General features: G+C 56.6%; 1 protein-coding gene across 3 annotated transcripts in view; it reads left to right on the forward strand.

Moving 5' to 3' along the window:
• Positions 2571–14479, forward strand: part of ASS1 (argininosuccinate synthase 1) — a 54931-nt gene continuing 43022 nt past the window's right edge. Inside the window, exons 1-4 of one of the 3 annotated variants that reach the window (XM_003353686.4) lie at positions 2571–2760; positions 9212–9321; positions 11292–11360; positions 14217–14405. In XM_003353686.4, coding sequence (XP_003353734.1) covers positions 9217–9321; positions 11292–11360; positions 14217–14405 — 363 coding nt within the window. In that variant the 5' untranslated portion in view covers positions 2571–2760; positions 9212–9216. Of the gene's footprint in view, positions 2761–3473; positions 3780–9211; positions 9322–11291; positions 11361–14216; positions 14406–14479 lie in introns of those variants that run through there. The other 2 variants (XM_005660523.3, XM_021070248.1) reach the window with 2 other exon arrangements.

Raw genomic sequence — 14479 nt, forward strand, 5'->3', positions numbered from 1 at the left:
TACCCATGACATTTTTCACAGAACTAGAACAAACAATCCAAAAATTTATATGGAACAACAAAAGACCCAAAATCGCCAAAGCAATCCTGAGAAACAAAAACCAAGCAGGAGGCATAACTTTCCCAGACTTCAAAAAATATGACAAAGCCACAGTCATCAAAACAGTGTGGTACTGGTATCAAAACAGACAGACAGACCAATGGAACAGAATAAGGCACCCGGAAATAAACCCTGACACCTATGGTCAATTAATCTTTGACAAGGGAGGCAAGAACATAAAATGGGAAAAAGAAAGTCTATTCAGCAAGCATTGCTGGGAAACTTGGACAGCTGCATGCAAAGCAATGAAATTAGAACACACCTCACACCATGCAGAAAAATAAACTCAAAATGGCTGAAAGACTTAAATATAAGACAAGACACCATCAAACTCCTAGAAGAGAACATAGGCAAAACACTCTCTGACATCAACCTCATGAGTATTTTCTCAGGTCTCTATTCTGAGCCAACATTATTGTCTGCATTAAAAAAAAAAAACCTAAGATATTTACAAACATCTATTGCAATTAATCAGCAAATTCAGCAAGGTTGCAGAACCCAAGGCAAATAGGCAAAAATCAGGTGTATTTCTATACACTCGCAACAACCAGTTGGAAAATAACATTTAACGTATTACTTACAATAGCATCTGAAAACTTAAAATACTTAGAAATGCATTTAATGAAAGAGAAACAAGAACGTACCCTGAGAACTCTAAACATTGCTCAGACCTCTGAGTCAGGGTGGATCTTTCGGCACTCCCACTAAAATGAGGACTTTCATACCGCCCCTCAGAGGTGCCCCAACCTGCCAGGTCCTCCTTTTCTCCAAATAAAAGACTTGGGCATGTGCCTGAGGCTAGGCCTCCACCGCCAAGTCCTCCCAGGCGTCCAATAAAATATCCATCTGGAGCAGCCATACCTGTGACCCCACGAAGCCCTATCTCTTGTAGCATGAGAGGCACCCTTGTTCATCCCGATGCGGCCAGACCCATGATAACTACAGATTCCTTCCCAGTTTCAGCTTGTCCACCCCACCTGGTCCATGCACACGCCATCAATTGCAGGGAGCTGCGGCTCCATCTGTAAGTCGGTTTGGAGCCTCCGCCCTCCTGAAGGACTCAAAGCTATGCATGCCTGAGTGAGAGGGTGGGGACGGGGACTGGCTAGGGAGGGGCTGAGAGGGACAAAGTGAGCTGCCTCTGCTGCTGAGGCTCCCTTTCGCTGGCTGCTTGCTTCTTGGTTGCAGGAAGAGGCCTGGGTCAGGGCTGCCTGCTTACCATTCCTTACACTGCCCCCACCCCCACGCACCCCCCACGTCTCACCCGCCCCCCACCCTCATACCCGCGCATCCCTCCCCTATCCCCCACCTCTGCCGCATGCCCTCCCCACCCCCAACACTCTTCTCCCCCCCTCCCTCTGCCTGGGGCTGAATGACTAACTCGGCAGGGGCTGCCTGGGGGCTCCCACCTCCAGGGGGATTCAGGGCTGGGGGCTGGGAGGACTTGGGAAGCTGCCCTCTTGGGGTGGGGGTGGGGGGGGGTCAGTCCCACCCAAAGCTGTGCCTTGGACAGGTTGGGGCTTGCTGTTTTACTGCTTTGCGGCCTTTAAACCAGGCTGAGAAACTTCTGTCAGAACCTTCTGAAGGCCAGACTCCCTGCTTCTTTTTGCAAGCAAGAAGCTTCCCTCTGTGAACCTCTGCTTCCCTGCTGCTTAATGAGGCAGCACTTGGCCAGTCGTCTATGCACTATTTGTGTGTGTGTGTGTGTGTGTGTGTGTGTGTGTGTGTCTTTTTGGGGCCACACCAGCGGCATATGGAAGTTCCCAGACTAGGGGTCCAATGGGAGCTGCAGCTGTGGCCTACTCTGCGACCTACCCCACAGCTCAGGGCAACCCTGGAACCCAACCCACTGAGCCAAACCAAGGATCGAACCTGCATCCTCACTGATACTAGTCGGATTCTTTTCCACTGCACCACAAGGGGAACTCCCTCTATGCACCATTTACTGGGTGCCCTCGGGAGTTGGGTCAGGTGCCAGGCTCCGAGGAGACAGCCATGAAGCAGCCCTGGACGGAGGAGGGACGAAACCCCGAACCTTCTAGGGGTACCTCCACCTCGGCTTCTTCGGAGTATAATGGGCCCCCTCGAGTAGGGGCAAGGGAGGGTCTTTGAGGTCTGCAGAAAGGCCACCAAAGACGGGCATGAAACTCGGGGGCCTTAGGGACTTTTAGCCCTGCTCCCTCCACGAAGCCCTTGAGCGTCCCCTACGGGCAGGCGGCAAGTCTCCAGCAGGAGGGCTGTCACCCTGCCAGGGGCGCGGGTTCCAACCACGGGTGCGCGCAGGGGAGCCTCCAGCCCGCGGTCCGGGGTGGGGAGGCCCTCCGGCCAGGGCGAGGGAAACCCCGGCCGCCGGCGGCCAGCTTCTGGGCAGTCCGAAGGGTGTGAAGACCAGGGTGGGGGAGGGGAGGCAGGGGTGGGGAGGGGCGGGGCGGATAAGGAGGGAAGGGGAGGGGCGAAGGGGGAGGGGAGGCCCCGCCCACCCGCAGGTGGCGACGTTCGCGGAGCTGCTCCTCGAGGGGGCCGGGCCCGGGGGCGGGGCCTGTCGCGCGCGTCCCCCCACTTGTCCCCTGCCCTCGGCCCTGCCCCCGGCGCCGGGCATATAACCGGATGAGCGCCGCAACCAGCCCTGGTCCGCCGCCTGCCTCTGCCGCCTACCTCCCGGTAAGGAGTCCCCTTCGCACTCCCCAGCCTCGGTCGCCCTCTGCCCGGGTCTCACCGGAGGAGGCGGAGGGGACCGCGCGCCCGGGGCTGGGATCTCGGCTGGAGGGAAGGGGGCCGATGCCCGACTCCTGTTGCTCAAACACCTGGCGGCCGGATTCCTGGGCCGTGGCAACTGGAGCCGGGACTTGAAGAGCCCCGGGGTCTCCGTTGGAGCAAGTCGCCTCGAGGCCGAGGTCCTTTCCGGATTTTCGTTTTCTGATCCGGCTTCCTTTATACCTCGAATCCTGTAAAAATGGAGACCTTGAGAATCCGGAGGGTTGGGGGTCCTCTCGCCCCCTCTCTGATCCCCAGTTTCTGTCTCTGGCTCTCTTTAGCTCTGCTCGAAACCAGAGTTCCAACCTCACCCTCTGCTCCTCGCCCCCGGGGCTTGAACATCTGGGCCCCTCCCACAGCCCAGCTCAGTTTCCCCAAGTTAGATGGGCTCCGGGCTCCCCGCGGCCCGCCCGGGTGCCTTGGGGGTGGCTGAGCTCCCTCTCCTGCAGGGGGCGTCAGTCGCCCGGCTTTGCCTTCGGAAAGGGATTTGCGTTCTTTGGCCGGTGGGGTCGGTGGCCTCGCTCGGCCGCGGTGCCGGGTTTCCTGCTGGCCTTGGGCCGTGGGAGGGACCGCTCTGCAGGAAATGTCAGTCGCCTTGGTTGCTGTTGCCTTTGGCCCCTGGGGCGCTGCGCCCTCCCGGGAGGCAGAGTCTTTGTGAGACGGAGGAAACTGCTCTCCTGTCCCGCCTGGGCGCTTCCTGAGGCCTCCCGTGACCTGGCCACCTCTGCGAAGTGGGGGCGTCTCCTCCGGCGCAGCGCCCGTCTGGCTGCACATCTCAGGCAGGAACAAACCTGTCCTTTCCCCAGGGATCAAATGGGCCCTAGGCTTTGATCCCGCCCCTCCACGCCCAGACGGGTGACAGGAGAGGGCAGATTCTGGATGCCAGCGGACCCCAGCCCTGAAGGCAGACGTAACTCCACAACTGGGTGAGGCTTTGGGTCAGCCTCCGCGTTTTCCAAGCTTTGGTTTCTCTATTCGTCATGGCTGGCACAGGCTCAGGAAGCAGGAAGAGGCTGTATGCTGTTGAGAACGGTGCCCATTCATCCACTGTGGGAATGGCCCATCTGGGGGTGCCATGCTGGGGGCTGGGAGCAGGAGACAGGGTTCTGGTGGGGGAGGGAGGTGGTAGAGGCAGAAACAGCTGCAAAAGGGATGGGGAGTTTGATGATGGATGGGAACTGGAGGGGAGTCCGTTCTAACTCCCCCCTTCCATCCTTCTCACGGCCAGGGCAGGGGGACCTGTCCCAGGTGGAGCCACCTGTGCGTTAGGCTGAGAAGTAATTCTGGCAGAGCTGAGTGCTCAGGAGTGAGTGGAGAATCCTGCCCGCTGAGCACCTAGACCCCAGGCCACGCGTGGCTTAGGGTGGAGGAGGGAGGCCCCCGCTGAGCACAGTCTGAGCTCCCCGGAGTACCCACATGTGCCCCCATCAGCTGCCTACCCACCTGGGCTTGTGTGGTCACTTGGCTCCAATGGTAAACATTTTCCCTGGTCCAGGGCCCCCCCCACCGGAGCCTGACTCATGGGGGTGGGATGGGGGCAGGTGCAGACTCACCTGCTGTGCAAGCACTTTCTGTGCCCCCATCTCATCTTTGCCCCGTGGGTCTTGGGAGGCAAGCCAGACAGTCAGATGTCTTGATCAGTGTGCTGAGCATGCAGCTCCCGAGGTGAGTGCCTTGCCTATGGGCATCCATGTGCAGAGAGATAAGCTCTCTGGAATTCAAGGTCTATGGCTTTGCTTTCTGCTGAAACACTTGGGGCAAAGTTGATCTTCCAGTAGGGCAGGTGCCCTCCCAGATGTGGGTTAGGCCAGTCAACATAGCAGAAGAAACAGATGAATGAGCATGTCCTTTCCTCCATAACCAAACGCTCCTAGGAGAGGGTTCGGGTGCCTGTCCCCGGGGCCTGGTGAGATCTGCTTGGTCTTCCTACCTCCTACCTCGGGACAGGCTCATCCAAACTAGAGACTCTATCTCCCTAAGCCTAGGGACCCCCAGTCCTGGAGAAGGAAGATTGCTGGTATCTCCTAGAGAACCTGGCATTCCTGATTTGATTCTCAGGCCCCAGAATTTACCACCAAAATCCAGCTCTGTGCATAGCCTCCGGCAACCCTACTGCCCTCAGCTCCCTCATCTGTCAGTTGGGGAAAAAAAACCCTTCCCCTGGGCCTCACCAAGGGCGCAGATGACATGAGTGGATGCGTTCAAACTAATGATCAGGCTGAATCCTGCCAGCACCCCCTCCTGGTCAAAGTGTGGAATTGCAGCCTAGGTCTCCCAGAAGCCCATGAGGGCAGCAAAGGGGTAAGAGATGCCCTCTAAAATGAGCAAACCCTAAGTCAGGGAGAATTCTACGGCTGGGTGGAGACAGAGTTTTAAAAAGTGATAATGATCTCAGCCGCACTGAGTTAGAATGTGAGGGAGGGGTTCCAGAGGGACCTTCACGTGGCCGTAGCCATGGCAGACAGAGAAATAGAATACAGACGGGTGATGATTCACTGGGGGCTTTGGTCTTCTGGCAGACAATGCAAGTGAGGGAGGGACAGGCTTTGGTCCCCTGGAGGCCAATGAGCAGAGGACAGAGAGCAGTAACGAGGGGGTGGTCTGTAGTCAGCCTGGGTTCCACTCCCGCACAGCCGCCCGAGAGGCTCGAGACCAGGGCAAGGCACAAAACTTTTCTGAGCCTCGGGCTCATCATCTGTAAACAGGTGGTAATAATAGTCCCCACCTTGAAATGACGCACGTGTGGCACTAAACATAGTAACTGCTCTTGTCATCCCTCTGGCTTTGACATTTTAGAGCCGTGTGGATTTTCTTAGCGCTGAGCAATTGCCCAGGCTGGCCCAGCACGTTCACCAGGAGCTGGCTGAATGGCTCTGGCCAGGGCCCTGGGGAATGCCCCCCGCCTTGCCAACTAAGGCCAGGCTGGCAAGCATCTTGGCTTGCGGCCCCCCTCTTCCCTTCCCAGGTGTCCCTCACCTGGAGCAGGATGGCTGGGCTGGCCCTGGGGGCATGGATGTTCTTAGTGGTCATGTGCCTGGGAGTTTGCCCCGTGACCTTCTTGGGGTGAGCAGGGTGGCAAGGCTGAGGCTCCGGTTGGCTGAGTCTTTAGGCAGGAAGCCCAGTGTCCTGGGGTGTCAGGACAAGAATGCATTCCAGGTTGTTTTGTGGACGGTGATACCGAGGCCTGGAGAGAGCGGGGCTTGCCCTAGACCAGCTGTGACCATGGTAAGGGGAGTTTAGTGGGCAGAGGCATGGTGCCCGGCTCAGGGCTCTGGGCTCCTCCCAGAATCTCTGAATCCATGGTTGCTGTGTATGGGGATGGGCGGTTCTGGCTTGCATCCTGCAGGGGAGCACTTACGCTGCTGCTGGGACCCAGGTCTGGAGGACACAGCCCCTGTGCTTTGCCCAGAGTGAGTGCTCACTGGCTGGACAGTGGCTGCTTTCCTCTCCCTTCCACTCTCCCTCCTGCAAGCGAGGCCTCAGCTTCATTTAGCTTCTGCCGGCTGCATCTGGCTGCAGCCTCATCACACGGGGACCTTCCGGGCCCAGGGAGGAGGGCCCTTCACCAGGAAGGCGGGAGCAATACCAGGTCAGATTGCATCATTTTCTCAGCCCATCTGCCCAGCTAGGCTCCGTATGTGCACATGCAGGTCCAAACACGCCACCCACGTGTGTGTGCGTGTGCGTGTGCGTGCGTGTGTGCAGATGCAGGTACATGCATGCAGTCTCAGGTACACACTCCCAGGAAAACGCAGACACACACAGACCCGCCCCTGCCCTCAGGCACATGCTCCGGGGGCATGCATCCTATCACGTGGCTCAGACCCAGAGGCTGAGGCCCTCGGTACCGTGTGCATACGGCCTGGCCGGAGGAGGGGTGGCGGATGAGAGCGTGCATGGAATTCCATCCAGACCCAGAAGGGATCTTAATCCTCTCTTTTTATAGGTGAGAAACTGACCTCCAGGCGGTCGAATCAGCAGGGTTGTTCCGAGTGCCTGTCACATGCCCGGCACTGAGAGATGGTCCCTGCCTCCTCGGGCTCACAGTGGGGGCGGGGCAGTTAGACTGCAGCATGATTGTGCTGTGCTGTGATGGGCCACGCATGAGGCACAGGGGGGTCACAGAGGTGGAGCAGGGCAGACGCAGTGGGTCTGTCTCCATGCCCCTCCCCAACCCTGGCGCCCATCCTCGGCCTCTGGTGCCTTTGGGAGGTGGCAGAGCGGGGGTGACTCTTAAGAGCCGGCTGAACCTTGGGCCCACATCCTCTCTTTCTGTTTCGAGCCCACCCCAGTCACTCCTGGGTGTCTGAGTCACCTGTGGCTTCCCGGACCACACCTCTCCCACGGACCCCCTTCCCCGATCCTCCCCAGAGAGGGGTAGCCTTGTACTCAGGAGACTTGAATCCTGGCCCTGCTACGACGTACCAGCCAAGCAAGGCCTGGAGCAAGTGCCTTAACCCGAGCCTCAGTATCTCTGTCTCTAAAATGGGGATAACGCAATAACACAGCTTATATGGATAAGTGCCTTATCTTGACTGTGGTGATGATTCCTAACTTGAATCCTTCCTACATCCTTCCCGCCTCCTCCCCTCCATCCTGGATGGCCTGTTGCCTGGCTGTGGTTGCCATGGGCACGTCTGCTGGCCCCCACCCGTCCAGGACAGCCTGGCAGGTGGTTAAATGCCCTCAGAAGGGGAGACCTGTGGAGATGCATCAGAATTCCTCCCAACCTCACGGTTCCATGAGGTGTTTCCTCTTCCAAGTCCAAAGGGCAGTGAGAACATGTGGGCCCTGGGACTGGCTGATGGGTGGCCCCGTCAGATGTCAGGGGCTGCACAAAAGATGAATGTTCTTGGGTTCTGCTGCAAAGGGCTGGGGCACCGGGACAGTGCTTTGTCTCTAAACCTCCAGGCACAGGGAAACTCTTCCGTACCCAGGAGCCTGCATCCTCGTGTGTGTGTGGGGAAGGGGGGGTGGGGGGAGGGGGGGGCTCACATGGATCTGTGCATAGTGTCCACAGCCTTTCCCAATAAGCGTCTGCTAGGGACACTGACCTTGGCCAGACTCCAGTGTAAACATTCACAGCAGACACAAGCACGCCTGCAGTAAATGCAGGATGCTGGGGCCATGGCCCTGGAGGCTACAGCCAGATGGCCTGGATCCAAATCTGGCCCTGCCACCTGCTGACTATATGATTGAGAGCAAGGGACCTGGCTTCTCTGACCCTCAGTCTCCTCTTCAGCAAAGTGGGTACAATAATTGCATCTATCCTCGGGGCCACGCAGAGGCTGCTGGGAGGCAGGCCAGGCCCTAAGGCAGCCCAAAGGTTCAGGGAGAGCCGAAGGAACAGAAGCTGCGAAGGCAAGGAGTCGGGAGGGCCTGGTGCCTTCTGGAAGCTTTGGTATAGCTGAGGAGCGGGAGCGATAGGGTGGGACCCTACCGCAGAAGGACAAACCTGTCATCTCTGTGTCCTCATTGCCTTCCCCCTCTGCGCGTGGGGACAGAGGGCTTGGAGTGCTTCCCAGCTGGTCCTCTCGGAGCTGAGTTTACAGGTGCTTGTTTCAGGTACTCTGATGTTTTTACCCCGTCAGTGCCTCTTGCTCTTGAAAAGAACCTAAGGTCCCACGGGAGGCCCAGATGGGAGAGGTCCAGCAGGGCAGGCTCTTCCCCCAGTGTCCTAGACCCTGGAGAGCGGGGAGGCAGCCCTGCATGCTGGGAAGATCCTAGATTCTGGAGCCAGACACAGACACGTGCTCTGTGACCCTGAGCTGGCCATTGACCTCTCTGAGCTCCAGTCTCTGCCTCCGCAACGGGCCTGACAACACCCATTTCATGGGGTCTTACGGAGGTGCAGGGTGATCGGGGCCCCCAGGACCACCCCTGGCGTGGTCTAGATGAGCAAGGAGCTGTTCTGATTGAACAGTGTGGGCTGCCCGAAGCTCACGGCCACGGTCCTTCTCAAGTCTCCTGGTGCTGCCCATCCTTGGCGTCTTGGCCTTTGGTCCCAACAGCTCAGCCTTGGTCTTCTTCTCCATCTGGTGGGGGATTGGTTCTCAGAGATGCCTCCCTCTGCCAGGCCCCAGTGTGATGTGTGGGGCTGTGTGCAGGGTCAGGGCCCCTGGGGGGTGGCAGGGGTGGCAGGGGTGTGGCTGCAGGAAGGAACAGCTCCTCATCCAGCCCTGATGATGGATGAACAGCCTGTTCCGAGCCCCACGCTGGCGGCGTGTCCAGGGGATAAGGCTGCCCAAGGCCAAGGGCAGGGCTGGGGAGGGCAGGCCAGGAGGGTGCTGTTGGCAGAGGCTGGCAGGTGAGGTAAGCTGGTTCTGGGTCACTCACGTTCTTCCTCGTCTTCCTGCAGACAGGATGTCCAGCAAAGGCTCTGTGGTTCTGGCCTACAGCGGTGGCCTGGACACCTCCTGCATCCTCGTGTGGCTGAAGGAGCAAGGCTATGATGTCATCGCCTACCTGGTGAGGGGATGCCCATCCCGTTGGTCTTTCTACCTGTTGGCCCTGCTGCCCATCCAGCCTGCCCACCTGCTCCTGTCCTGGGTCCAAGCCCAGCTTCCCGCCCCCCTGCCAGCCTGTCTTGAACTGTAGGAGAAAGAGGCTTCTCGATACACTGCCTCCCTCTTTTTACCTGTCAGGTGGACACCGTTGGTGTCTTCCCTCCGCTCTGAGATGCTCCCCAGAGCACGGAGGAGACGCGCTCCCCACGAGAGTAGCTGGACGGGGCACCAGGTGTGAGCTTGGCAGAGCTGCCAGGCCAGCCTCCTGGAGAGGGACCAGGGGCTTGGGTCTGCTGAAGGCCATGGGAGGGGACAGAATCTTCCCTTTTCCCAAAGTCCCTTGTCCGCTCTCGATAACTCAGCAATGATCGTAGCTCCCTACACTGGCTAAGCTGAAAGAGCCCTTGGAGATGGCCTAATTCTGGGACCGCAAATAAGTCACAGGCCACAGGCAATAAGCTGTGGAGGATGCCCCTCCCCCATCCAGGGTCCACAGCAGACAATCCCTCATCAAACCAGCTCCATGTCCGATAAATCTGAACATCACCTCTGACGCTTTCTCCGTGTGACTGTGCCAATTCTAGAAATCCAGCTTAAGCCAAACAAAAACATAAAGAAAAAAGAAAACCAGACTGCTACACTTTTTCATGTAACTGAGAAGGCTGGGAATATAGTGGCTTCAGGCAAGGCTGGATCCAGGTGCTTATCCAGATCTGTCTCCATCTCTACTTGGCTTCATTCTTGGCCTCTCCGCAGGACAGGCAAGGCTCACATCATACCCTAGTTTTCCCGGACAAAGGAGAGCTTCCCCGAGAGGCTCTGACAGTAGGCTCAGGGTACTCTCATTCACTGGCCTGAGTCCCTGCCCACTGTGCCTTGGTCAGTATGGCTGTGCTTGGAGGGCTCTGAGTGACTAGGCTTTGTCAGGGGCTCGCCCCTAGAGTGAGCAGGAGACATGATTTGCTTTCCTCCGTCCCTGTGGAAAGAGGTCCCGGGAGAGAAGGTTCTGTTCCCAGAGGAAGTGAGGGAAGCGTGCTGGTCAGGAAAAGTTCAGCTGCGGTCAAGGATGGTTTGATAAGTCTGTCTGCCATGCCCAACAGTGCCAATCCCGTGTCCCTCCGGTCGGGGAGGGAGGCCCAGGGAGGGGCAGCGCCTTCCTCAGCTGAGTGAGAGCCCCGGCTCCGCGCAGGTGCAGAGAGCCTGGGGTGTGTTCATTGTTCCGTCGGCAGCACAGTGGGGTGGTCAGGATCCCGGGCTGCCTGGTGGTCCCAGAGGTTTCAAAGCTGCGTCACCCCAGAAATGCACCTGCTGCTGGACCCTGGGGAAGGTGCCAGCGTCTGTTGAGCAGAAACCAGGGTCACGTTCCGGGCAGGAGGCCAGAGTGCCATGTCTAGACATGCTGAACTGGCTCCAGCAGGGGGACAGCTGGGGGCCCCAGCACAGGCCTCTGCCCCCTGGCCGGCCCAGGGGCCTTGGGATGGGCCGCTTAGCTGGGGAGGCGAGCAGGGGGCTGGGCAGTTGCTGACAAGCCAATCTTTGTCTGGCTTTGGGGGAGTTTGTGGGAAGAGATAGACTGGTTCAAGGGAAGCCTTTGACCTTCCAGGCAGTGACAGCCCACGTTACAGCCTAGCAGCCTGTGTGCATAGGACCCAGCTCAGGCCATCCTCCAACTGCCAGAAACTGCTCCCCAGCACACCAGGCAGCTCCAATATCAGCTTGGGAGACTATTCCAGCTTCTCCGGATCCTGGTTCCCGCCCTTTCTCCTTCCTACTGGGACCTCAGCCATCAGAGGGAAACCACCTCCATTGGAGGACTCTTGCGTGTGAAAGGCACTTGCCCAGGGCTCCTCCTGGGGCCAGACAAGGCTGACATTCTTCTTAGCTCTTCTTTCTGCCTGGGGTTAATTGGTCCTCCATGCTTCTGCCCCTCAGGCCAACATCGGCCAGAAGGAAGACTTTGAGGAAGCCAGGAAGAAGGCGCTGAAGCTCGGGGCCAAAAAGGTACCAAGTGGGAGGCAGGGCTTGGAGCTGGGATTTGAGTTGGTGGGGGTGGCTATGGGGGTTCCTGTGCCAGGATCCTTGTCTCCTACACCCCCTTCGACTTGGTCCTCTTGCTTCCAAGCGTATGCGGTCCGTTCCTCTTTCAGGAAGAAAGATGTGAGGGTACCATCTTCTGGTCTCCCCCAGCCCCTCTTCCACCCAACCATCTCCCCATCTCACCTCTCCATCCTTCTCTTCCCCATCCATCCATCCATCCATCCACCTGCCCAGCCCTCTTTTATCTTGCTGTCAATCCATACATCCACTCACTCACTCATCCATCCATCATCCACCTACCTGTCCATCCACCTATCCTTCCGTCCATTCAGCAAAATCAGTGCATTAAGGATCCACTTGTATGATGAGCAGTCCTGGAGGGTGAGCATGGCCAGTGTGGTCCCTGCTCACACAAGCCCACCGTACAGAGTGTGAGCTGCTCCAAGAGGTAATTGCTGGTACCCATGCCCTTTCACTAGAGGGAGTGGGCAGGGGCCACAGCAAGGATGACCTGCCAGGCCATCAGCCCCCCGATCAGTCAGAACTAGTTTCCTCACCAGAGCAGTTCTGTGGGGTCCCCCGAACCTAGAGAAAGGAGCCTAGCACTTAGTAAGAGCTGGATCCGTGTGTTCAAATGAACTCGTGAGGGCGTGGACACCCACAGGCTCACATGGCATCATTGGCCGTGGTCCTTAAACTGGATGTGCCTCCACCGCCGGGTGTTCCCCTCAAGCTTTGGAGAGGAGTTGTCGCAGCAGGAGCCAGAAGGCGGGCTCGGAGCACTTGAGGGTTGAAGATGAGAATGTAATTCCAGCCACTCTTGAGCTGGGCTTTTCCAGAAAGATCTGTAGCGTGGTGACCCAGGTACACATACATGTATACATTCTTTTTTCCCACATTACATGCTCCATTGTAATTGACTAGACAGAGTTCCCAGTGCTGCACAGCAGGATCCCATTGAGAATCCAACTGGAAGGCAACATTCTGCATTTATTTGCCCCAAGCTCCCCCATCTTACATTTTGAATGGGTCTTTTGCCCACTCAAGATACTTCGGTCATTTGAAACACACTGTTTCATGGAGGTATGCAGAGCTTCCAAAGAGGGATACGTTTCATTACAAAATATCAAAACATCACACTTGTCAATACGGGCAGAGCTCCGTGATCGTGTGGGTTCCAGTCCAGGTCACCAAAACAATCAAATATCACAATAAAGCAAGGCACGTGGGTTTTTTGGTGTCTCAGTGCATGTGAAAGTTGACACTGCCGTCTATTGTGTACAATAGCATTATGCCTTAAAAAAAAAAAAAAGTGCAGAAATTCCTGCTGTGGTGCAGGGGACTAGGGATCTGACTGCAGCGGCTTGGGTCACTGCAGCGGCACGGGTTTGATCCCGGCCCGGAACACAGGGTTAAAGGATCCAGCATTGCTGCAGCTGTGGTATACGTCATAGCTACGTCTCAGATTCAGTCCCTGGCCTGGGAACTTCTGTATGCAGAGAGTATGGCCATTAAACACACACACACACACACACACACACACACACACACACACACACACACACATACACACACAGGAAAAAGCAACGTACCATACCCAAACCGAAGAATACATACCACAACTGAAAAATATTTTATTGTGAAGAATGCTAAGCATCATCTGAGCCTTCAGCGGATTGTGGTGACATCAAAGATCGCTGATTACAGAGCATCCTACAAATATAAAGTTGATAATGAAAAATATGTTCATAACGAAAATGTCTGAAATCGTGTGAGAATTACCAAAATGTGACAGAGAGACATGAAGTGAACAAATTGCTGGAAAAATAGCGCAGATAAAAGGGCTTGACACGGGGTTGCCACAAAACCTTCAATTTGTGGGGAAAAAAAAAAAACGCAGTATCTGGGAAGCTCAACAAAACTCGCATCAGAAGTGGCAGGAACCTGCCAAGTTCACAGTGTGAGATGCGAGTTTTCCATAATTCCAATTTTTACTGGAAGGCTCAAGTTTTATCATTGGCACAAATACTCAGTTTTCCTTGAAGTGAAGGGTTACTTTATTTTTTGTGAAAATGTTGGCCAAACACCCAAGTCTGAATGACCCGGTTTTATCTGTCAGTCTATCATTCAAGAAAGAATGATCCAGCGTTGCTACAAGCTGCAGCATAGGTCACAGAGGTGGTTCAGACCCGGTGATGCTGTGGCTGTGGCATGGGCCTCAGCTGCAGCTCCAATTTGACCCGTGGCCCAGGAACTTCCGTATGTGGCAGGTGCAGCCATAAGAAAGAATGATGTTCTTCAAGAAAAAGTAGCTGGTTCAGCGTGTGACTCCCTTGGTCGTCCTGTTACCATGTTGGACGAGACACCAGACCCATCCCCTACAAGCCATCAGTTATGACAACCAAAAATATCTCCAGATATTTCCAGCTGCCCTCCAGGGGGCAAAAGGATCCCTGGCTTCTGTGGATTACATCTCTCTACTCTTCTAAATGTTAGGGGGCAACTGGTTTAGCTCAGTTCCAGAATGCTGCGTTGGGAGGAATTTAGGGACCATATCCAGTTTCAGCTGGATGGTATATCAGGATTGATTAGCCATGTCTGCCATGAGTGTGGGAGGGAGAGGAACCATACAGTGTGCTGGATTGATTAGTGATGTCTGCTACAGATGCAGAAGGAAAAGCAGAGGTACCGTTTGCCCCAGGATCCATTAACAGCATCCACCATAGAGGATGCCAGCCACTTGGGGACTCGGGGCTCCATCTTCTGGCTGAGCCCCATCCTTGTCGAGGCTCCTTCCCCAAACAGGCTCTGTCCCCATAGGTGTTCATCGAGGACGTCAGCAAGGAGTTCGTGGAAGAGTTCATCTGGCCCGCCATCCAGTCCAGTGCCATGTACGAGGACCGCTACCTCCTGGGCACCTCCCTGGCCCGGCCCTGCATCGCCCGCAAACAGGTGGAGATCGCCCAGCGGGAGGGGGCCAAGTACGTGTCTCACGGCGCCACAGGAAAGGTGAGGCTGGGATGCATGGCGTGGGAGGGAGGAGGAGGCAGGGGGGCCAGGGGGTCACAGGCGGCCAGGCGACG

The sequence above is a fragment of the Sus scrofa genome, chromosome 1 (genome assembly GCF_000003025.6).
Source record: "Sus scrofa isolate TJ Tabasco breed Duroc chromosome 1, Sscrofa11.1, whole genome shotgun sequence".
Lineage (NCBI taxonomy): Eukaryota > Metazoa > Chordata > Mammalia > Artiodactyla > Suidae > Sus > Sus scrofa.